The sequence below is a fragment of the Schistocerca americana genome, chromosome 8 (genome assembly GCF_021461395.2).
Source record: "Schistocerca americana isolate TAMUIC-IGC-003095 chromosome 8, iqSchAmer2.1, whole genome shotgun sequence".
Classification (NCBI taxonomy): Eukaryota; Metazoa; Arthropoda; class Insecta; order Orthoptera; family Acrididae; genus Schistocerca; species Schistocerca americana.
The window spans coordinates 50,946,394-50,967,502 of record NC_060126.1 but is presented as its reverse complement, the minus strand read 5'-3'; the positions used below and the strand labels follow the sequence as shown (position 1 = coordinate 50,967,502).

The window sequence follows — 21,109 nt, the reverse complement described above, 5'->3', positions numbered from 1 at the left end:
CCTACCCTGCAATCCCTCCCTCTCCCTGTTCCAGCCTCCTCCTTACCCTTACCCAGTTGCTGCTCCCACCATCACGCACTGCCCCTGTTGCTCGCAGTGTGGGGGCTTCAGCTGCAGTCATTTGTATGTAAGTTGTGTGTGTGTGTGTGTGTGTGTGTGTGTGTGTGTGTGTGTGTGTGTGTGTGTGATGGCCCAAATCTTATATTGTGATAATCCTTTTTTTGTGCCTATCTGAGACTCAGCATTTCCACTATACAGCAAGTAGCAACTTTCCTTTCCATAACATTGTTACAGACCATATGCTCTGCTTCAAATGAGAATACATCTCTCAGTACAATAGCAGAGACAAAATCTTTCCACAGATACCTCAGTCAACATTCTGTGCCATTTCCATTAGTTGAGCACTATACTTCTGCTGCTTCCAAATTACATTACTTTCTACTTTTTGGAGCTGCAAAACGTTTTACTCTGGTTTTCAAGCTTTTTTCTACTGTGTTCTTGTAGTTTACTTAGTACAATATTGTAAAATAACTTGTAAACTGACATAACTGGAGAAGTGTAAATAGCTTATAAAAAATCAATATTCTGCTGGCTGCCAACAGAGCTGGTGTACGAAAACAGAGACCACAATACAACTGTTTTAGAGCAGAGGAAGAAACATACTCAATTAATTCATTGGATAAGGAACTTGCAAATGGAACTACACAATCACATAGACAAAAGCTATAAGAAGACATATCAAACAGTGAAAGACATCAGGAAAAATAAAGTGTTGAGGAAAACTTGCACTAGATATAAATAAGAGGAGAAATGAGAAGAATGCTAGGGTATAAATTAAATGGGAGATTGTACAGAGACTGGAAGCAAAAGTAACTATTACCCAGCAAAACAAACTGGTTACCTGCACAGGCTGCAGCACCATCATGTTTATGGCTGAAAAATCAAGAGATGATGTAGCAATAATGTATGTTGCAGCACTAGCACACATTTGTATGTGCCATTGAATGAAGCACCTATTTATAACAAGAAAAACAGAATGTACAGCTTATTTTATGTTACTTTCTCATGACACTTTGCTGGTAGTATTCGTAAAAGTTCAGGTGATGTCACTATATTCCACAGCTGCCTGTTGATTAATCATCAGCTGTTTCAGTCATGTATAATAAAGTTGAGTTTGTTCAAATACACCATGACATTTTATTACCTCAAACAATGAAAACTCCAGGCTGAAATATCAACAACATAAGTAAAAGGATTGATTGCAACTCAACATAAAGGTGACACACACACACACACACACACACACACACACACACACACCAGCTTTGGCATTCTGGTCCGAGCTGCCAGAGATAGCTTGGTGACTGACTGCAATTCAACACCTCATCTTTACTGTGACTAACAATATATCCTTTTCCTTATATTGTCAATTTTATTGTACTTTTCAGTTTCCTCATACATCAAAAATGGCCCCTCGCTAGTAGTCATCATACAATTTTAAAATCACTATTGTAAAAGCTAGTGTGATGGCAGTGAAGGCAAACTGGCCACATGGTCTAGCAGATGGTGCTTTTGATTAGTAATGCTGAGGTCCTTAGTTTGATTCTAGGTGACTGTCACCAATTTTTATCTGGGAGGAGCCATATGAAGCCAATAGAAATGCTGCTTAAATATAAAAGCAGTGAAACTGATGTGCAACTCTTCAAAGTAGCATTCTATCCAAGTGCTAGCATCAGGCTAGATGGCAATATTTATTTATTTATTTATTTATTTATTTATTTACTTATTTTTCAGGTTAGAGAACAAGATGCTTCATATATTATGACTATGAATCTTTTTCTTTGCAAGATTATACAAGCAACAAAGTATGTAAGTAGTATAGGTCTAAATGTTATGACAGCAGTAGGAAGGGGATCATTTTCTTGCAAAACATTGTAAATGGAATGATTTTTCTGGCCATTTTTCCTGATAGTTCAAAGTTTTCTTGTTCCAATCACAGAGGAAAAATAGACACGAAACAAAATTCTACATCCACAACAATGAAACATTGCTTGGTGGTGCTATTTCACACTAATCTTATCAGACTGTTACTTAGGAATACTTATTCTCAGTGCACTGTGTATGATGTCATGGATCATGTAAATAAACCACTGGCTGCTTTAATTGTGATGATTTGTTTGCAAAAAATCCAATGAAGTATACACATTTTGCAAGTAAGTTCTCTCATCTGCACATGACAATTGATTCATTCTGGCACCTTTTAAAATGCAATCTCATAGATGGAACAATTTTTCTTGGATGTTCTTTGCTAGCCTGGAGGTCTAATTCTGTGCAAAAAAAAGCTGTGAAATTTTTGCAGAGTGTGTATTCCTCGTATTTTTCATAATATCACACAAATTGCTGTCTAACCACAGATTTATCTATAGACTCAGTTAAAATAATTATTGTGTGTATTTCACTTATTCTGCTTTGGGCAGATACTTGAATCCTGCTGCACTTGGCATCATGTCCCTCTTTCCACAATTTGAGCACAGTGACCTTGCTAATTTTTGCTTTTGAACATTTGCTTGCAGCTTCACAAGTTCTTCATTGTCACTGTCAGTAAAATTAATGGCATTAAGAGCAAGTTGTTGTGGCTTGCAACACATATTTACCACATCACATTTTGCCCTCGCATAGTCGAACAACACTCATTACTCTGAATTGGATCATGACTGTACCTAGTCACATGACCATATTACTTCCTGCTATGGATAGGTGACCAGTTCACTTTGCACATGCAATGAACATCATAATCCATAACGGTCTAACAAACATTAGTTATGTTTGCCGTCTGCTCCATTATAGAACAGTAAATATTCATCTTTGCCTTGTGAATGACATTAGCGCATGTGCTACTGTTGTGTTTCATGGGAATGAAACAGAATGAAAGTAAGGGAGTTATGCAATCTTGTGCTAGCACATAGGTTATTCCTCTTTAATGATACCAAAAGGAACACAAACACACCTAACAGCAACAGTGTAACCTGCCTCATTCATGAGACACTGTCAGGAAGTTTTCAGTTTAGTCCACAAGATTTGCAAAATATCCTGTGATCTGGAACTCCACACTGCCACCTCCATAATGTACTAGCACCTGTTAGTGTCCTTGGTTACATAGGCATATAGAAGAAGAATATAAAAAAAATCAATAATTATTGAAAAAATACATAATAAGTAGCAAAGCATTCTCCATATTAACACCAGCTTGTCTTAACTGTGCTGATGGTAACTCTCCCAGCAACATGTCCTTCATTCCTGTAACACTTCCTCAATCTTTAGCAGTCCCTCACCTGCTTCTGTCCCCTTCTTTGCTCCCACTCAGGCCTTGTTCACACCTTTCCTCTCGCCAGTGCATCCCCTTGTCTACTTCTCTCCTCTCACCCTCGTCTCACCCTCTCCCCCTCCAGCACAACCTCCCAGTGCTGCACCTAGCAGCCCACCATCCTGTCCACAACACAACCCTACACATTCCCACAGGCAGCGCTAGAATCTGGTGCATGTGCGTACATGCATGCATGTTTGTGAACATCTGACGGAGGACTTAGTTGATAATATCTTGCAGTCTTTTCAATGTGCTTGTCTGCACCTCAACACTACCTCTGTCAAGTCCATTTCATATTTTTGTTATTCCATCACAAATTTTCCACCGTCTGATTCTGTCGGGATTTTAACAATTTTCCAGTAACTGATTTGGTTTTAAGAATTTGGCAAGTGTCAAACACAAACATTCCAGCAAGTAGATGATATATATAACAGTAAAAGACTAGCACTGACATCAAGGAGAGAGTAAGGGCAAGAGTTCTCACATCAATGCTTAGCCTGATGGATAGGAGGCAGGTGTTTCAGTGTTACACTCTGCTTCACAAATCAAAGGCCCTGGTCATATACTGTATATGTTTCAAACATGCCAATTCTCATAGCTAAGTTTGAATGATATCTTCAAAGAAGTGCATTTTTACTAAGAAACTTTTTAAGTGTATGGTACATTGATTTACATACCACTGGTTTACAATTATACTAATTTAATGAAAAAATGGTTTCAACTTAGATTACAGTCATCAATAGAATGTTATTGCACATCCGTTGAGTCCTAACTTTAAGGAAATAAGTTAGGAACTTTAGTCTAGATTGATTGGATTAAAATCAAGGTTTACATAAGAACATTACCTTACAAATTAATCCTTCAGTATTAACATTTTACTTGCAGTATCAAATTTTAATGTTCATCTGCTACAATAAACACACACAGAAATAAGTACATACCTTTTTGTACACTTTTGTATTGTAATCAGAGGACATCAGAACCCAATTAAAATGGGCTGGTGAAACAGAGCTTGCCAAGAAATAGGGACGCTGATAAAATTTTCGAAGAGCTTTAACTGCATGAATGTCACAATTTTGCCTGAAAAACAAATGAAGACATGAGTAAATTAATTTACTAACAGAGATGGGCAGGAGAGGTGCAGGAGAGACAGAGAGAATGGGAAATGTGTAGAAACTGTAGTACACATTTTATAGACAATGACTATATTAAATGAAACTCATACAGACATGTTTCTGCAGTATGAATTCTCCTAAGTGCACTCCCTAGTACATGATGAGTATTCCTATTAATCCAACTAGATGCAGATCTTTTGCATGTTCAAGTAGAGTTCCCACACACATCTGACAGGCAATTTCCTTCACAGATGAATCCTCCTCACTTTGACCAAACAAACCATGAATACAAGCACAGTTGTTATCACAATAATGCATCAGCTTTATAAACTTTGAGAAATTTATTTGATATCGCGTGTCATGATTTTATGTCCACATAGAAGTGCACTCACTGCTGTACCTGTGCATGCCAGTAGAGATGTAGGTTACCCACTCTGCTAATGAAAAAGACAGTCACAACACCTGAACCTGAAGTGTGGGAAAGCTCTGGTAGTAAAATATTTTCTCCTTGAGGAATGGCAAAATCAAGGAACTCCAGCATCAAAATTGGTACCAAGCTTAGGCTTACCACGTTTTAATCTTAAAAACTGGGGGATTAGATAGTGTAATTTATTATTAATTCTCAGATGTTATTATTATTATTATTATTATTATTATTTCTTTCTCAGACCTTAGATCTGGTTCGAAATGAAAGTGACGCGGACCTTGATCAAGCGTGACTTCCTTTTAACTGTACGGTATATGTTACATTGCGTTTAGGAACTTTCGGGTAATTGAACACGTATCAATAATTACGGATTTCTGTAGTTGTATATATATGTTTGGATGTAGCTGTATTGCGTTGATGTACTGGTGGATATTGTGTGGTATGACTCCTGTAGTTGATAGTATAATTGGTATAATGTCAACTTTATCCTGATGCCACATGTCCTTGACTTCCTCAGCCAGTTGGATGTATTTTTCAATTTTTTCTCCTGTTTTCTTTTGTATATTTGTTGTATTGGGTATGGATATTTCGATTAGTTGTGTTAATTTCTTCTTTTTATTGGTGAGTATGATGTCAGGTTTGTTATGTGGCGTTGTTTTATCCGTTATAATGGTTCTGTTCCAGTATAATTTGTATTCATCATTCTCCAGTACATTTTGTGGTGCATACTTGTATGTAGGAACGGGTTGTTTTAAAAGTTTATGTTGTAAGGCAAGCTGTTGATGTATTATTTTTGCGACATTGTCATGTCTTCTGGGGTATTCTGTATTTGCTAGTATTGTACATCCACTTGTGATGTGATCTACTGTTTCTATTTGTTGTTTACAAAGTCTGCATTTATCCGTTGTGGTATTGGGATCTTTAATAATATGCTTGCTGTAATACCTGGTGTTTATTGTTTGATCCTGTATTGCAATCATGAATCCTTCTGTCTCACTGTATATATTGCCTTTTCTTAGCCATGTGTTGGATGCGTATTGATCGATGTGTGGCAGTGTTACATGATATGGGTGCTTGCCATGAAGTGTTTTCTTTTTCCAATTTACTTTCTTCGTATCTGTTGATGTTATGTGATCTAAAGGGTTGTAGAAGTGGTTATGAAATTGCAGTGGTGTAGCCGATTTATTTATATGAGTGATTGCCTTGTGTATTTTGCTAGTTTCTGCTCGTTCTAGAAAGAATTTTCTTAAATTGTCTACCTGTCCATAATGTAGGTTTTTTATGTCGATAAATCCCCTTCCTCCTTCCTTTCTGCTTAATGTGAATCTTTCTGTTCCTGAATGTATGTGATGTATTCTATATTTGTGGCATTGTGATCGTGTAAGTGTATTGAGTGCTTCTAGGTCTGTGTTACTCCATTTCACTACTCCAAATGAGTAGGTCAATACTGGTATGGCATAAGTATTTATAGCTTTTGTCTTGTTTCTTGCTGTCAATTCTGTTTTCAGTATTTTTGTTAGTCTTTGTCTATATTTTTCTTTTAGTTCTTCTTTAATATTTGTATTATCTATTCCTATTTTTGTCTGTATCCTAGATATTTATAGGCATCTGTTTTTTCCATCGCTTCTATGCAGTCGCTGTGGTTATCCAATATGTAATCTTCTTGTTTAGTGTGTTTTCCCTTGACTATGCTATTTTTCTTACATTTGTCTGTTCCAAAAGCCATACTTATATCATTGCTGAATACTTCTGTTATCTTTAGTAATTGGTTGAGTTGTTGATTTGTTGCTGCCAGTAGTTTTAGATCATCCATGTATAGCAAATGTGTGATTTTGTGTGGGTATGTTCCAGTAATATTGTATCCATAATTTGTATTATTTAGCATGTTGGATAGTGGGTTCAGAGCAAGGCAGAACCAGAAAGGACTTAATGAGTCTCCTTGGTATATTCCACGCTTAATCTGTATTGGCTGTGATGTGATATTATTTGAATTTGTTTGGATATTAAGTGTGGTTTTCCAATTTTTCATTACTATGTTCAGGAACTGTATCAATTTAGGATCTACTTTGTATATTTCCAATATTTGTAGTAACCATGAGTGGGGTACACTATCAAAAGCTTTTGGTAATCAATGTATGCATAGTGTAGCGACCTTTGTTTAGTTTTAGCTTGATATGTCACCTCTGCATCTATTATCAGTTGCTCTTTACATCCTCGTGCTCCTTTGCAACAGCCTTTTTGTTCTTCATTTCTAATTTTGTTCTGTGTTGTATGTGTCATTAATTTCTGTTTAATGACTGAAGTTAATATTTTGTATATTGTTGGTAGGCATGTTATGGGGCGATATTTAGCTGGGTTCGCTGTGTCTGCTTGATCTTTAGGTTTCAGATATGTTATTCTGTGTGTAAGTGTCTCAGGGAATGTGTATGGGTCTGCAATGTAACTGTTAAATAATTTAGTTAGATGTGAATGTGTTGAGGTGAACTACTTTAACCAGAAATTTGTTATTTTATCATTTCCAGGGGCTTTCCAATTGTGAGTAGAATTAATTGCTTGGGTGACTTCATGTTGCATTTGTGGTATCATCTTGTATGTGTCTGTTGCTGCTTGTATCCATCGTGCATGCCTGTTATGTTGTACCGGGTTTGACCATATGTTGCTCCAGAAGTGTTCCATGTCTGTTATGTTTGGTGGATTGTTTATTTTAATGTGTGTGTTATCTATTGTCTGGTAAAATTTCTTTTGGTTTGTGTTGAATGTTTGGTTTTGTTTCCTTCTATTTTCACTTTTTTTGTATCTTCTGAGTCGTTTGGCTAATGCTTGTAATTTCTGCTTCTTTTCGTCTAATTGCTCTGTCGCTTCTTGTTGTGAGATTTTACCTAACCTTTTTCGTTTTTTTTCCGAGATTTCATTTCTTATAAATTGTGTTAGCTGTCCGATGTCTTTTCTCAGTTTTTCTATTTTGATCTGTAGCCTGTGTTGCCATGCTGGTTTTGTGGGTTTCTTCTGTGTGTTTGTTGGTTCTGATCTCTGCCTAGTGTGTATATTTAGTGTAGTGAGTGCTCCTATATAAACCAGTAGTTGTAACTCTTCCATAATTGTATATTCATATATTTTGTTGTGTATGATTGTGTTGATAGTTTTTATTGTTGTTTCGACTTGTGGGTTACTTGGCAGTCTATGCAAGAATGGAATAATGTCTGTATTTGTGTCTTTGTATTCTATATATGTTAGCTGAAATTTTTCTTCTATATCTAACATCTGTGTCACTTCGTGTTCTATTTGTGCTTGTTCTGGTGGCTGTCTTAAGATTTCGTTTTCCTCTGATTGTTTAATTGGTGCGTGTTGTTCTTTGTTTGTTTGCTCTGGGATGTTTGAGTCCATTACTGTAATTTCTTCTTCTTCTGATTGCACATTATTTTGTTCCAGTATTTGTTGTACTTGTTGTTTGATGTTTTCTAATTCTGACTGGGGTATCCTGTCATTTTTTATTATTACACGGATTTGATCAGCTAGTCATTGTTCTGTTAAAAATTTTAATTCTGGGTATCTGGTAATAAATGTTGTGTGTACTTGTGATCTGTATCCAGTTGTGTTGGTTCCTAGGTTTGTTGCTTGGTAATAACAGAACATGAGGTGTCGATTAACTTCATCTGACCATCTCATCCTCTGTCTTTGTTTTCCTTCTAGGGTGGTTGCAGGAAGCATATCCTGCAAAACACCTCTATTTGGATTTAAATCATTTTCCAGTTGGCTAGCAGTGTCGTTACCATTGTGGGCGGGCATAGGGTTCAAGCATCATCCCCGACCATGACGGCGCTTGTCCGAGGCTTCTTTAGTTCTGTCCCGAACCAACTAATCACACTAAAAGGGGGGTTAGCCCTATTAGTGGTTTGTTCTTTTTGTCGCCTTTTACGACTGGCAGAACATACCGGAGGCCTATTCTTTTCCCGGGCCTCCACGGGGATTATTATTATTATTATTATTATTATTATTATTATTATTATTATTATTATTATTATTATTATTTCCTTCACTTTCTCAGACATTAAGTCCGGTTAAAAATGGAGTGACACGGACCTTGATCAAGCGTCACTTCCTTTTAACTGTACGGTGTATGTTATATTGCATTTAGGAACTTTCAGGTAATTGAACATGTATCAATAATTACGGATTTCTGTAGTTGTATATATATATGTTTGCATGTAGCTGTATTGCATTGATGTACTGGTGGATATTGTGTGGTATGACTCCTGTAGTTGATATGTCAACTTTATCCTGATGCCACATGTCTTTGACTTCCTCAGCCAGTTGGATGTATTATTATTATTGTTACTATTTTACAGATAATTCTGTCATAGTACTGAACATACTAAAATGTAGACTTTCACGGCTGGAAATGTCATGTCCATTATGATTATCCGGGCTGTTATGCCGTGGTCGGTTGATGAATTTTGTGTATAAAGGCAGATGTCCTGTTATCTTCCCTCATGGTGACATTAAAATCTACCTCCCAAGTCACTTCCAGAGTGCTATGCAGAGTTGTGGGCAGTCAAACTACTAGATCAAGTTTGTCTATTCAGACTCTCAGTGTTTTAAAAGTTAGTCAACAAATAAGATAGCTCATATGGTGCAAGACACTGTCTTCCCATAACAGGATAAAAGAGGTGGTATTCTGCTGGGACTGAAGGAAATGATGTTGCTGACAGAGCAATGAAAGCAGCCTGCCAGGGAAACACAATAGTCCACTAGAATGTTGCTCCCTTTCCACCCCATCCTCTCCCCTCACATGCTGATGGCTGTGTGGAGACCCAGTGGCAGGAAGTGGCAAATAACAAGCTGTATTCAGTCAAACCAATAAGCCGACAATAGCAAACGTAGTTCGGTTATCAGTGGGAAGACAAAGTGGTGCTCACTCACCTTCATTTCAGACAGTACCCAGTGACAAACACTTACCTCTTTGGACTAGAAGATCCATCAGAAAGCAGCTTTGTGTATTAAGACACAGAATGCATCATGTTCTAACATCTTGTGTTTTATATGCCTTGGTATACTGAGGGACTTATCCTAAGTTTTGGCCATATGAGATAATACCCAGAAAATTATTGAAACTTCATGGTGTCATTTCATAGCCAATCTGAATGGACAAAGATTTTAATTTGTTCCAGTATGATGACTCATCCTATTAACTGCATAGTCATCCAGCCACATTTATGTACAATCCATTTTTTCAGTATTTTTAATAGAAGAGAGTAATACAGACAGAGATACTGATGAATGTATGTGCAATATTTTAATGATTAGATTTGTAGATTTATAGACTTTATTTTTAATTTTAACAACTATGACTACTTCTACCACTGTACTGAGAATGGACGCCGATGACCTTACTGTGTAGTGCTCAAGATGTTCATGGTGTAACACTTTCCATTCCCGTCAGTAAGTAGCAGTTCCCTCCAGGTCTGTTTTATTGCAAAAGATTGAAATACAACATCTAGAAATGCTAATACCATCAGTAATCCATTACATGAAGTTGCATTTTGAGCGCTACATTGGGATAAACTGCAATAATAAATCCTGTCAGTCTGCACTCAGTGTTCTACCCATTGTTTGAGAAGAGACCGGCATACCTAATGTCTTTTAGAGCTATCGCATTGTCCCCATGGAAATTCTGCTTCATAGGCTGTGCTTCTAATATTGCTTTCTTAACAGTGAAACAAATGGTGGCTTTTGGGGTTGCTAAGCAGTCACAACAATAATGTTTGAAGTATTTTAAAAAAATGAATGCCACTTTATTTGTCAAAGTTGTATTAGTAAACACTAACACTTTGTGATGTAATAAAATCAGTGCTGTTTGTGAGATAACCTAAATACACAAATCAATGTAATGACTGCAAAGTCTAATCATACTACCTCAAGCTGCACAAATATTAGACATAATTTCACTGTCTTTTCTTCAAAGTCTTTTGCTATCAAATTAATATTGCCCAAGGCAAGGTTATCTTTCACATCACTCTCTTTTAAAGTAATGCAAGTGATCTGTTTGAACACAAATTATATGTTCACACTACAAACAATGGTGCTCTTTTGCTATCTAATTTTTAATACAAGGAATTTCAGTTATAAGTTGTCAGCTTGTTTAAAGACTCCATCATGGTCAGATAGGTTTTCCCATAAGTCCAGCATTAAAGAAAGAAAGAAAACTTTCTTTATCACATACTTCCTAACCATTTTTCTTACATTCTAACATAACTGATCATAAGTAACAATACATACAAATTTAATGTGATAAGTACTCTTCAGCATTGTAAAATTCCTTTTCCACCAGATAATCTATGAGGTTCTTTGACAACTTATTGCCATGTACATTGTTACACAGTTTTTTAGGCAGACTTCTTAGTACTTTGATGCATGAGTACTGGCGTCGTCCTTCAAGCATTGTCAGTCAGTGGGGTATGCTTCGTATGTCATTCTTCCCTTGTGTGTTGTGGGGGTGTAGTCTAGGATTTGTAGTCTACTCTGAACTATCTTTTGTGACACATATTACAGTTTTATATATGTACAAGAACGTAAAAGTTAAGATGCCTAGTCCTTTGAAACAGTTTCTTCTTGTTTCAGAACTCTTTCTTCTCAATATGATGCTGATTACTTTTTTTCTTGAATGTTTGCATTTCCCCACATTATCACTCCATACTGCAAATATGGTTCAACGAGTCCATGATATACTGTGCACAGAAGCCATCTGTCTGCATACTGTGATAACTACATTACAAATATGACAGAGCTGAGGTTCCGCAGTAATATCTAAGAATCCAGTAGATTCTACTTCTTCCAGTACTGTTTAATCCACCTCTAAACCCATGTACACAGCCTTCTCTTTATTTCTGAATACTGTATACATAGTCGTTTTTAGGTTTAGAACAAATCCATATTCTAGGAGCAACTGAGCTGTGGTGTTTGCAAATATGTATGCTCTTCACTCAAGCTCTACCACATTTTTCTCATTGTTCAGTATCGTCATGCCATCTGTATACAATATTTTCTTCTCCTCTTCTGGTTGTGTATAACAGCTGTAGGCAAAACTAAGTTAATTGTTGGATGATTTAACCAGTCACCTGATTCTGCTGTGACAGTTCTAGAGTTGTTCAAAGAAAGTCTACAGTCAGCAGTCTATAAATACCCAGATTGTGCAATACTAGTTGAAGGTGACTTCAACATACTGACTGTAGACTGTAACATCTATGAACTCATTGTGGAGATGAGGGTGGGGGAGCAAAGGGTTTGAGACAGACAATTTTGTTGAAGTACTGTTGAACAAGTTTTCTGAAACTTGTCCTTAGCAGTTATTTCAGCAGGCTGCACACAATGGAAATATCTTACACCTTGTAGCTACAAAAGGTCAGACCTTACCAACAGCATGATACATGATAAGTACAGCAACTATATGGTTACAAAAGTTAATAATTAAGTCAAGAAGGCCAGGAGAGTGTTTCTGCCAGTAAGAGCAGATAAGTTGTTAGCGTCTCATTCAGATAGTAAAATAACACAGACACATTTTTGGCAAAGTTTAAACAGATTGTAAATCATGTTTTGGAGAACTACATGCCTAAAAAATGGATTAAGGATGGATAACACCTGCCACGGTGTAACAATGAAATTCAGAAAATGCTGAGGAATCAAAGGGTGTTTTACTCTTTGTTCAAAAGAGAACGTAAAAATGGCAACAAGCATAGGTTAGTAGAGATTCATGCATCTGAACAGATCTGTGCATGAAACATACACCAATTATCATCATCATCATCATCATAATCATCATCGCAAAAGATATGTCCAAGAACCTGAGAAAATTCTGGTTCTATGTGAAATTGCTAAGTGAGTCTAAGGCTTTCATCCGGCCACTCATTGACCAGTCTCATGTGGCAACATAAGACAGTAATACACAAGCTGAGCTTTTAAATTTCATGTTTAAGAAACTGATCATCACTGGACCATCAACAAGATTCCTAATGGACAACATAGTAAAAAGCATCCCTGGTGCAGACGAACAACTGAAAGAGTTGAAAACAAGTTTTGAGGCCCATATGGAATGCCAATTCTGTTTTACAAAGAGTACTTCACAGCACTGGTCTCTTACCTAGCTTACATTAATTGCAAATCTCCAAGTCCCAAGCGACTAGAAAAAAGCCCAGGTGACTTCTGTATATAAGAAAGATAAAAGGACAGGCCTGCAAAATTACAGATCAATACTCATAATATTGGTTTGTTGCAGAATCCTTGAACATATTCTCAGTTCAAATATAATAAATTTCCTTAAGAGAGACTGACTAGCTTATATCCACAAATCAGCACAGTTTTAGAAAGCATTGCTCATGCGAAAGTCAGCTTGCTTTTTTCTCACCCGATATCCTGCATACTATGGATGAAGGGCAACAGGCAGATTGATGCTTTTCAGAAATCTAAAAATGCGCAGACGCAGTGCCCCACTGCAGCCTGTTAAAGGCATGAGCATGTAGAATAGGTTCCCAGATATGTGAGTGACTAAGACTTCTTAAGTAACAGAATGCAGTATATTGTCCTTGATGGCAAATGCTCATCACAGGAAAGTGTATCATCAGTAGTGCTCTAACGAAGTGTGGTATGACTGCTATTATTATCTATATACATAAATGATCTGAAGGACAAGGTGGGAAGCAACCTGCAGTTATTAGCTGATGATGCTATTGTGTACGGTAATGTGTCAAAGTTGAGTGACAGTAAGGAGATACAAGATGACTCCAACAAAATTTCTGTTTGGTGTGATGAATGGCAGCTAACTTGAAAAATAGAAAAATATAAGTTAATGTGGACAAGTAGAAAACAAACACTGCTCAGATACAGCGTTAGTAGTGTCCTCCTTGACACAGTCACATTTCAATATCTGTGTGTAATGTTGCAAAGCAATACAAAATGGAATGAGGATGTGAGGGTTGTGGTAGGGAAGGTGAATAGTTGACTTTGGTTAATTGGGAGAATTTTGGGAAAGTGTGGTACACCTCTAAAGGAGACCACAGATGGGACACTACTGTGTGAGCCATGCTCTTCTTCCTCTGGCCCATCACCAGAGGGGGGACACGGTGCTTAGCGTGCGAATGCTGGTGGCTTTCAGAGAGAGAGGATGTACTAGCATACAGGTAGTTGCTGGCAGGTGGGTCGCGTGCACGGCTGCATTTTGCGAGCAGGATTGTATCATACGGTGAGCTGTTTTGAGGTGGGAAGCCATGCCTGGTCACGGTTTTGGTTGTGACTCATCCAGAAGGGCAGTGAGGTGATGTGCATGGAGGCATGATGTTCTGCCATTTGTATCACTGAGTTCCCGGCTTGTGGTAAGATTGCTCTTTCCTTATGTATTGTACTCCCCCCCCTTTTTACAGCCACTAGCAGTTTTACTCTGTGCTTGTGGCTTGGTTGATTACGTAGTTTCTTTTTAAATATATATATTTAAAAACAAAGATGATGTGACTTACCATACGAAAGCGCTGGCAGGTCGATAGAAACACAAACAGACACATACATACACACAAAATTCAAGCTTTCGCAACAAACTGTTGCCTCATCAGGAAAGAGGGAAGGATAGGGAAAGACGAAATGAAGTGGGTTTTAAGGGAGAGGGTAAGGAGTCATTCCAATCCCGGGAGCGGAAAGACTTACCTTAGGGGGAAAAAAGAACAGGTATACACTCGCACACACGCACATATCCATCCACACATACAGACACAAGCAGACATAATATAATTTTTCCCACGTGGAATGTTTCCTTCTATTATATATATATATATATATAAAAAAAACAAAGATGAGGTGACTTACCGAACAAAAGCGCTGGCAGGTCGATAGACACACAAACAAACACAAACATACACACAAAATTCAAGCTTTCGCAACAAACTGTTGCCTCATCAGGAAAGAGGGAAGGAGAGGGGAAGACGAAAGGAAGTGGGTTTTAAGGTAGAGGGTAAGGAGTCAGTCCAATCCCGGGAGCGGAAAGACTTACCTTAGGGGGAAAAAAGGGCAGGTATACACTCGCACACACGCACATATCCATCCACACATACAGACACAAGCATTTAAATATGTCTGCTTGTGTCTGTATGTGTGGATGGATATGTGCGTGTGTGCGAGTGTATACCTGTCCTTTTTTCCCCCCTAAGGTAAGTCTTTCCGCTCCCGGGATTGGAATGACTCCTTACCCTCTCCCTTAAAACCCACTTCCTTTCGTCTTCCCCTCTCCTTCCCTCTTTCCTGATGAGGCAACAGTTTGTTGCGAAAGCTTGAATTTTGTGTGTATGTTTGTGTTTCTATCGACCTGCCAGCGCTTTTGTTCGGTAAGTCACCTCATCTTTGTTTTTATATATAATTTTTCCCACATGGAATGTTTCCTTCCATTATTTTTATATATATATATATATATATATATATATATATATATATATATATATATATATATATATATATATATATATATATATATATATATATATATATATATATATATATATATATATATAACAGTTTAAGCCCCTTTTCCCTTTTATCCTTTTATGTATGTATGTATGTGTTGGGTTGCAGTAGGTCTGGCAACTGATTATTGGCATTGTCAAAATCATTATTGAGAATTATGCCCCACATTGCAGGGCCGACATTGGTTTCCGTTGTTTCACACCCAACTGTGATCTTGTACCCTGTACCTTGGGCGCATATTTGGGTTGACAGAGTTGCCTATTCTGAGGCGTGCCTCTCACTATCTCTGTCAGGGCCTGTATTGCTCGATCCCCCGGAACTTGGCCTAGCTCTCCAACTCTCATTCCTACTTAATGATAAATCCAGACTTGAGTTGGACCATATCATTGTGATATATTCTTGAGTACTGCTCAAGTATTTGGGATCCATACCAAGTTGGATTAAAGAAACGCATCGAAGCAATTCAGAGGCAGTTTGCTAGATTTGTTACTGGTGGGTTCAACAAGACGTGTTATAGAGATGGTTCAGGAACTCAAATGGGAATCCCTGGAGGGCAGGCAATTTTTTTTTTTTTTTTTTTTTGAGGAACACTACTTTTAAAATTTAAAGAACTGGAGTGTGCAGCTGACTGCAGAATGATTCTGCTGCTGCCAACATACGTTTCGCCTAAGGGCCAAGGAGGTACGAAACATGAAATCAGGGCTCATGCAGAGGCAGGCAGACAGTTGTCTTATCCTCACTATTTGCTGTTGGAATAGGAGATGAAATGACTAATAGTGATACAGGATGCCCTCCACTATGCACTGTACAGTGGCCTGCAGAATTATGTATCCGGAAGTAGATGTACACTCCTTTCACCTCCATGCTTAGTTGCTGCAGTGTGTCATATTAAATTGTACCTAGTTTAGGAGCTATGTCATGTGCAGCTTTTAGCACAGACTATAATTCCTACAGGGAGAAAGAGGCATACTTTGGTGTGCATATATTAAGTGGGTGTCAGACAGCAAAAATGCTTTGCCATATTTGTACTATATTCTTAAGTGTTATTTGAAGGACATCATTGTTCAATATTGGCAAGAGCTGATGTTTTTCTGATATCATCCTGACTGACTCCCATACCTTCACTGCTTGTGTGAAAGACAATGTATGTTATGTACTCTATCATTTTTCTCTCTGTAATTACCCATCTAGCTTTACCCTTTGCCTTCTAAAGGCCAAGAGATTCTCTCCACTCAGCCTAGTCCTGAATCCATCCAAGCCAGCTGCTCTGTCCAATTGCTGAGCTCGATACAGTTCCCCACAGTCATTTAATAAACAAAGTAAGAGCATATGGACTATCAGACCAAATGTGTGATTGGATTGAAGAGTTCCTAGATAGTAGAACACAGCATGTCATTCTCAATGGAGAGAACTCTTCCGAAGTAAGAGTTATTTCAGGTGTGCCACAGGGGAGTGTCATAGGACCATTGCTATTCACAATATACATAAATGACCTTGTGGATGACATCGGAAGTTCACTGAGGCTTTTTGCAGATGATGCTGTGGTATATCGAGAAATTGTAACCATGGAAAATTGTACTGAAATGCAGGAGGATCTGCAGCAAATTGATGCATGGTTCAGGGAATGGCAATTTAATCTCAATGTAGACAAGTGTAATGTGCTGCGAATACATAGAAAGAAAGATCCCATATCATTTAGCTACAAAATAGCAGGTCAGCAACTGGAAGCAGTTAATTCCATAAATTATCTGGGAGTACGCATTAGGAGTGATTTAAAATGGAATGATCATATAAAATTAATCGTCGGTAAAGCAGATGCCAGACAGATTCATTGGAAGAATCCCAAGGAAATGCAATCTGAAAACAAAGGAAGTAGGTTACAGTATGCTTGTTCGCCCACTGCTTGAATACTGCTCAGCAGTGTGTGTTCCGTACCAGATAGAGTTGATAGAAGAGATAGAGAAGATCCAACGGAGAGCAGTGAACTTTGTTACAGGATCATTTAGTAATTGCGAAAGCATTACGGAGATGATAGATAAACTCCAGTGGAAGACTCTGCAGGAGAGACGCTCAGTAGCTCGCTACGGGCTTTTGTTGAAGCTTCAAGAACATACCTCCACCGAGGAGTCAAGCAGTATATTGCTCCCTCCTACATATATCTCGTGAAGAGACCATGAGGATAAAAGCAGAGAGATTAGAGCCCACACACAGGCATACCGACAATCCTCCTTTCCACGAACAATACGAGACTGGAATAGAAGGGAGAACCGATAGAGGTACTCAAGGTACCCTCCGCCATACACCTTCAGGTGGCTTGCGGAGTATGGATGTAGATGTAGATATTTATCATTACACCAGAGAACAACTTTTCTTCCAGGATGGCCTCAAGACACTAGTTACTGAAAGTCAGCAAAATGGTGGATCACATTTTCGATGAAATCCACCCAATGTTGCATGCTGCCATAATGCTGAAATACAGTCAGTGATTTGGTTGTACAACATCCAGTTCATCCCACTGATCATACAGTTTAGCCAGTCTTTCATCAACTTCTGTAATCTTAGGTAGGTGAAACCAGACTGGAAAGAGGTCACTTGTATGCACATAATTTACAACTTCCCAATGAACAGCATCTGCAAGGGCAGGAGAACTTATGAGGATATTTATAATGGAGAAATATCCTGTAGCTGTGCAGAAATGTGTTGTCTGCAGTGTATGAAGTACACAGATATCTGTCAATGATATCACCCCACTTTTTGAGAGCAGCAGAGAAGACAGGCTGTAATGGTTCTATGGACGAATCATTGTACCTCCTACAGAAAGCTGTTAGCAACAGAATCCCACAGTTATCCTTACCTCCAGTTACTGTAAGCAAAGTCATAAGAGTAATTAGATCATTAAAAAATAAAAATTCTGCTGGTGTGGACAATATTTCTAGTAAAATACTGAAACACTGTTATAAATTTGTTAGTCCCGTCTTATGCAACATATACAATGCATCCCTACAAGATGGGATTGTCCCTGACAGACTTAAGTTGGCTGTAGTGATTCCTCTCTTTAAAAAAGGTGATAAAAGCATTGTTACAAACTATTGCCCAATATCCCTATTAACTACCTTCTCGAAAATTCTAGAAAAGCTCATGCACAGGAGGATTGTAGACCATCTCAACTTCCACAGTATCTTAAGCAAAAATCAGTTTGGGTTTCGTGCCGGTCTTTGTACTGAACAGGCAATATTCTCTTTCAGCAACCAAGTTTTGGAAGCCATTAACAAAAAAATGTCTCCAGTGGGTATTTTTTGTGATCTCACGAAAGCCTTTGACTGTGTAAACCACCAAATTCTTTGGAAAAAGGCAGAATACTATGGTTTAGGTGGTACTGTTGGCTTGTGGCTACAATCATATCTACAGGATCGGAAGCAGACTGTAATGCTAAATGACTCTTCTGGAGAACCTGCCTCGTCTGAATGGGGCACGATAACGTGTGGTGTGCCTCAAGGCTCCGTTTTGGGCCCACTGCTTTTCCTCATCTTTATTAATGATTTTCCTCTTTGTTCTGAGACAAACAGCAAATTTACCCTGTTTGCCGATGATACCACAATTCTAATTGACGATTTGATTGATCATGATCTTGAAAAAACTACAAATACTGTTTTTAATGACATCTTAAATTGGTTCTCCTCAAATGGTCTCTCGCTCAATGCAGATAAAACTCATTATATGAGGTTCCATACATCACAAAGTAATCCCGATGAAATTAACGTAAAATATAGAGATCAACCAATACAGAAAGTTGAAGACACAAAATTCCTGGGTGCTTACATAGACAGTAAATATAATTGGTCAGTTCACATTCTTCATCTATGTAAAAAACTTAGCTCGGCAGCATTTGCATTATGGGTAGTTTCTTCAGTGGCTGAAGTTGACACTACTAAGGTTGCCTACTTTGGCTACTTCCACTCATTGATGTCATATGCTATCATATTCTGGGGGAACCAACCACTTGCAAAAAAAGTTTTCACCATCCAAAAAAAAGCAATCAGAATAATGTGTGGGGTCCATCAAAGACACTCTTGCAGGCACTTGTTTCGGAAGATAGGTATCCTAACAACTGCCTCACAGTATATTTTTTCTTTGCTGACCTTTGTGTGCAAAAATTATTCCATCTACCAAGACAACAGTAAATTCCATGGTTATAACACCCGAAACAAAAACAATCTACATTTAGAAACGAAACGTCTCACTCTGGTACAAAAAGGAGTTTACTACTCCAGCATTAAGCTGTTCAATGCTCTACCACTACATATCAAATGTGTTCATACAGAACTGCCAAAATTTAAACAAGTTCTCAAAGATTACCTGACAGAGAAATCTTATTATACTGTGGATGAATACCTGAAAGAAAATGTATACCATCACTAAACTTATTGTGTCTAGAAGTAGTTCAATTGATTTTATTGTGCATTTGGGCATTAGCGCACTTTTTGTAACAACAGATTGGCTGTACATGTATTTACTCTTGTAGGCCTAATATCTGATTTAACTTTGTGCTCTTATCTTTAACCTTTATTTGAAACTCCTTTTTCTGTCAAATGGTAGTTATGTTATCTAGCTGACATTGTATCTGTTACTGTATTTATAGTATGTCTTACTTAAACTACGTACAATTTGCCATTGAATTGCCCTTGTATTTATTGTAAGTTTAAATTGAAACCTGTACAATTTGACACGTTCCATATCCTTGTGATTGACTCACTAACTGGATCTACGGAACAAGAAAGAAATAAATAAAATAAATAAATAAATCACCCAACAAAAACTGAGCTCCCTGAAAGCTTGTCATTTGGCAGGACCCGGAATGCAAATGTAGCTTATCAAATGCAACATACATAGAGAGTATTACCCACTATTCCTTTTAAGTGCATGCAAAAAGTCATAGAACTGTGTACTGAAGTAAATGGTTTATATAAAAAGTTCTATCATATTCACATAACTTTAAAATTAGCTTTAGTGACTGAAGCAAGCATAAACAATTTCTACAAATACGATCAAGATTACTTTGTGGCAACTACACCTAGCTCTTTGATGACCATGGAAACATATGCATGTACCTCAGAAAATATCTCTTGTTTATAGGGTGACTAATATGTAGAGTTCATTGATGGGTAGACAAGTCTACCTCTCAAATGCATGCTGCATGGTGGGAATCAGCAGATACACAGGGCTGTTGTGCCCAAGGAACGTGTTGTGATTGAATTGCTGCTCAGATTAGTCAAACCTTAGATGCTGCTTTTTGCAATTACATAGTTACACAATTTTAGTATATCTAAAGCAACAATGATATTAGCATATTTGTATCTCACAGATAATACATCACACAGTGAGAAAACATGACAACATTGTAAAACAAAGCTAATATTTACTGTTTAGTTAAAAATATTAACACATTTTGCAATTATTACTCTTGTGTGATAACAGCATACACTAAACTATTACCTGGATATAATCTAAATGGCAAGTTTTCTTCCATTGTATGGCTTTGAACTAACCTAATCTCCATTCCTTTGGCAGTAAACATTCATGTCATTGATGTTTCTTAACTAAAACTTTTAAGATCATACAAATTTCTTTTATAGATCATATGAATGTAATCTTTGACAAATAATGTTATTTTCCATTAATAGTTTTCATTTTATCTCCAAAGTAAAT

At 37.5% G+C, this 21,109-nt stretch overlaps 1 protein-coding gene across 1 annotated transcript in view; it reads right to left on the bottom strand.

Moving 5' to 3' along the window:
• LOC124545113 overlaps nt 1–21,109 on the bottom strand; it is a 72,928-nt gene that overhangs the window by 17,648 nt on the left and 34,171 nt on the right. The window contains exon 5 of the mRNA XM_047123930.1: nt 4,306–4,444. Coding sequence (XP_046979886.1) covers nt 4,306–4,444 — 139 coding nt within the window. The remainder of the gene's footprint in view (nt 1–4,305; nt 4,445–21,109) is intronic.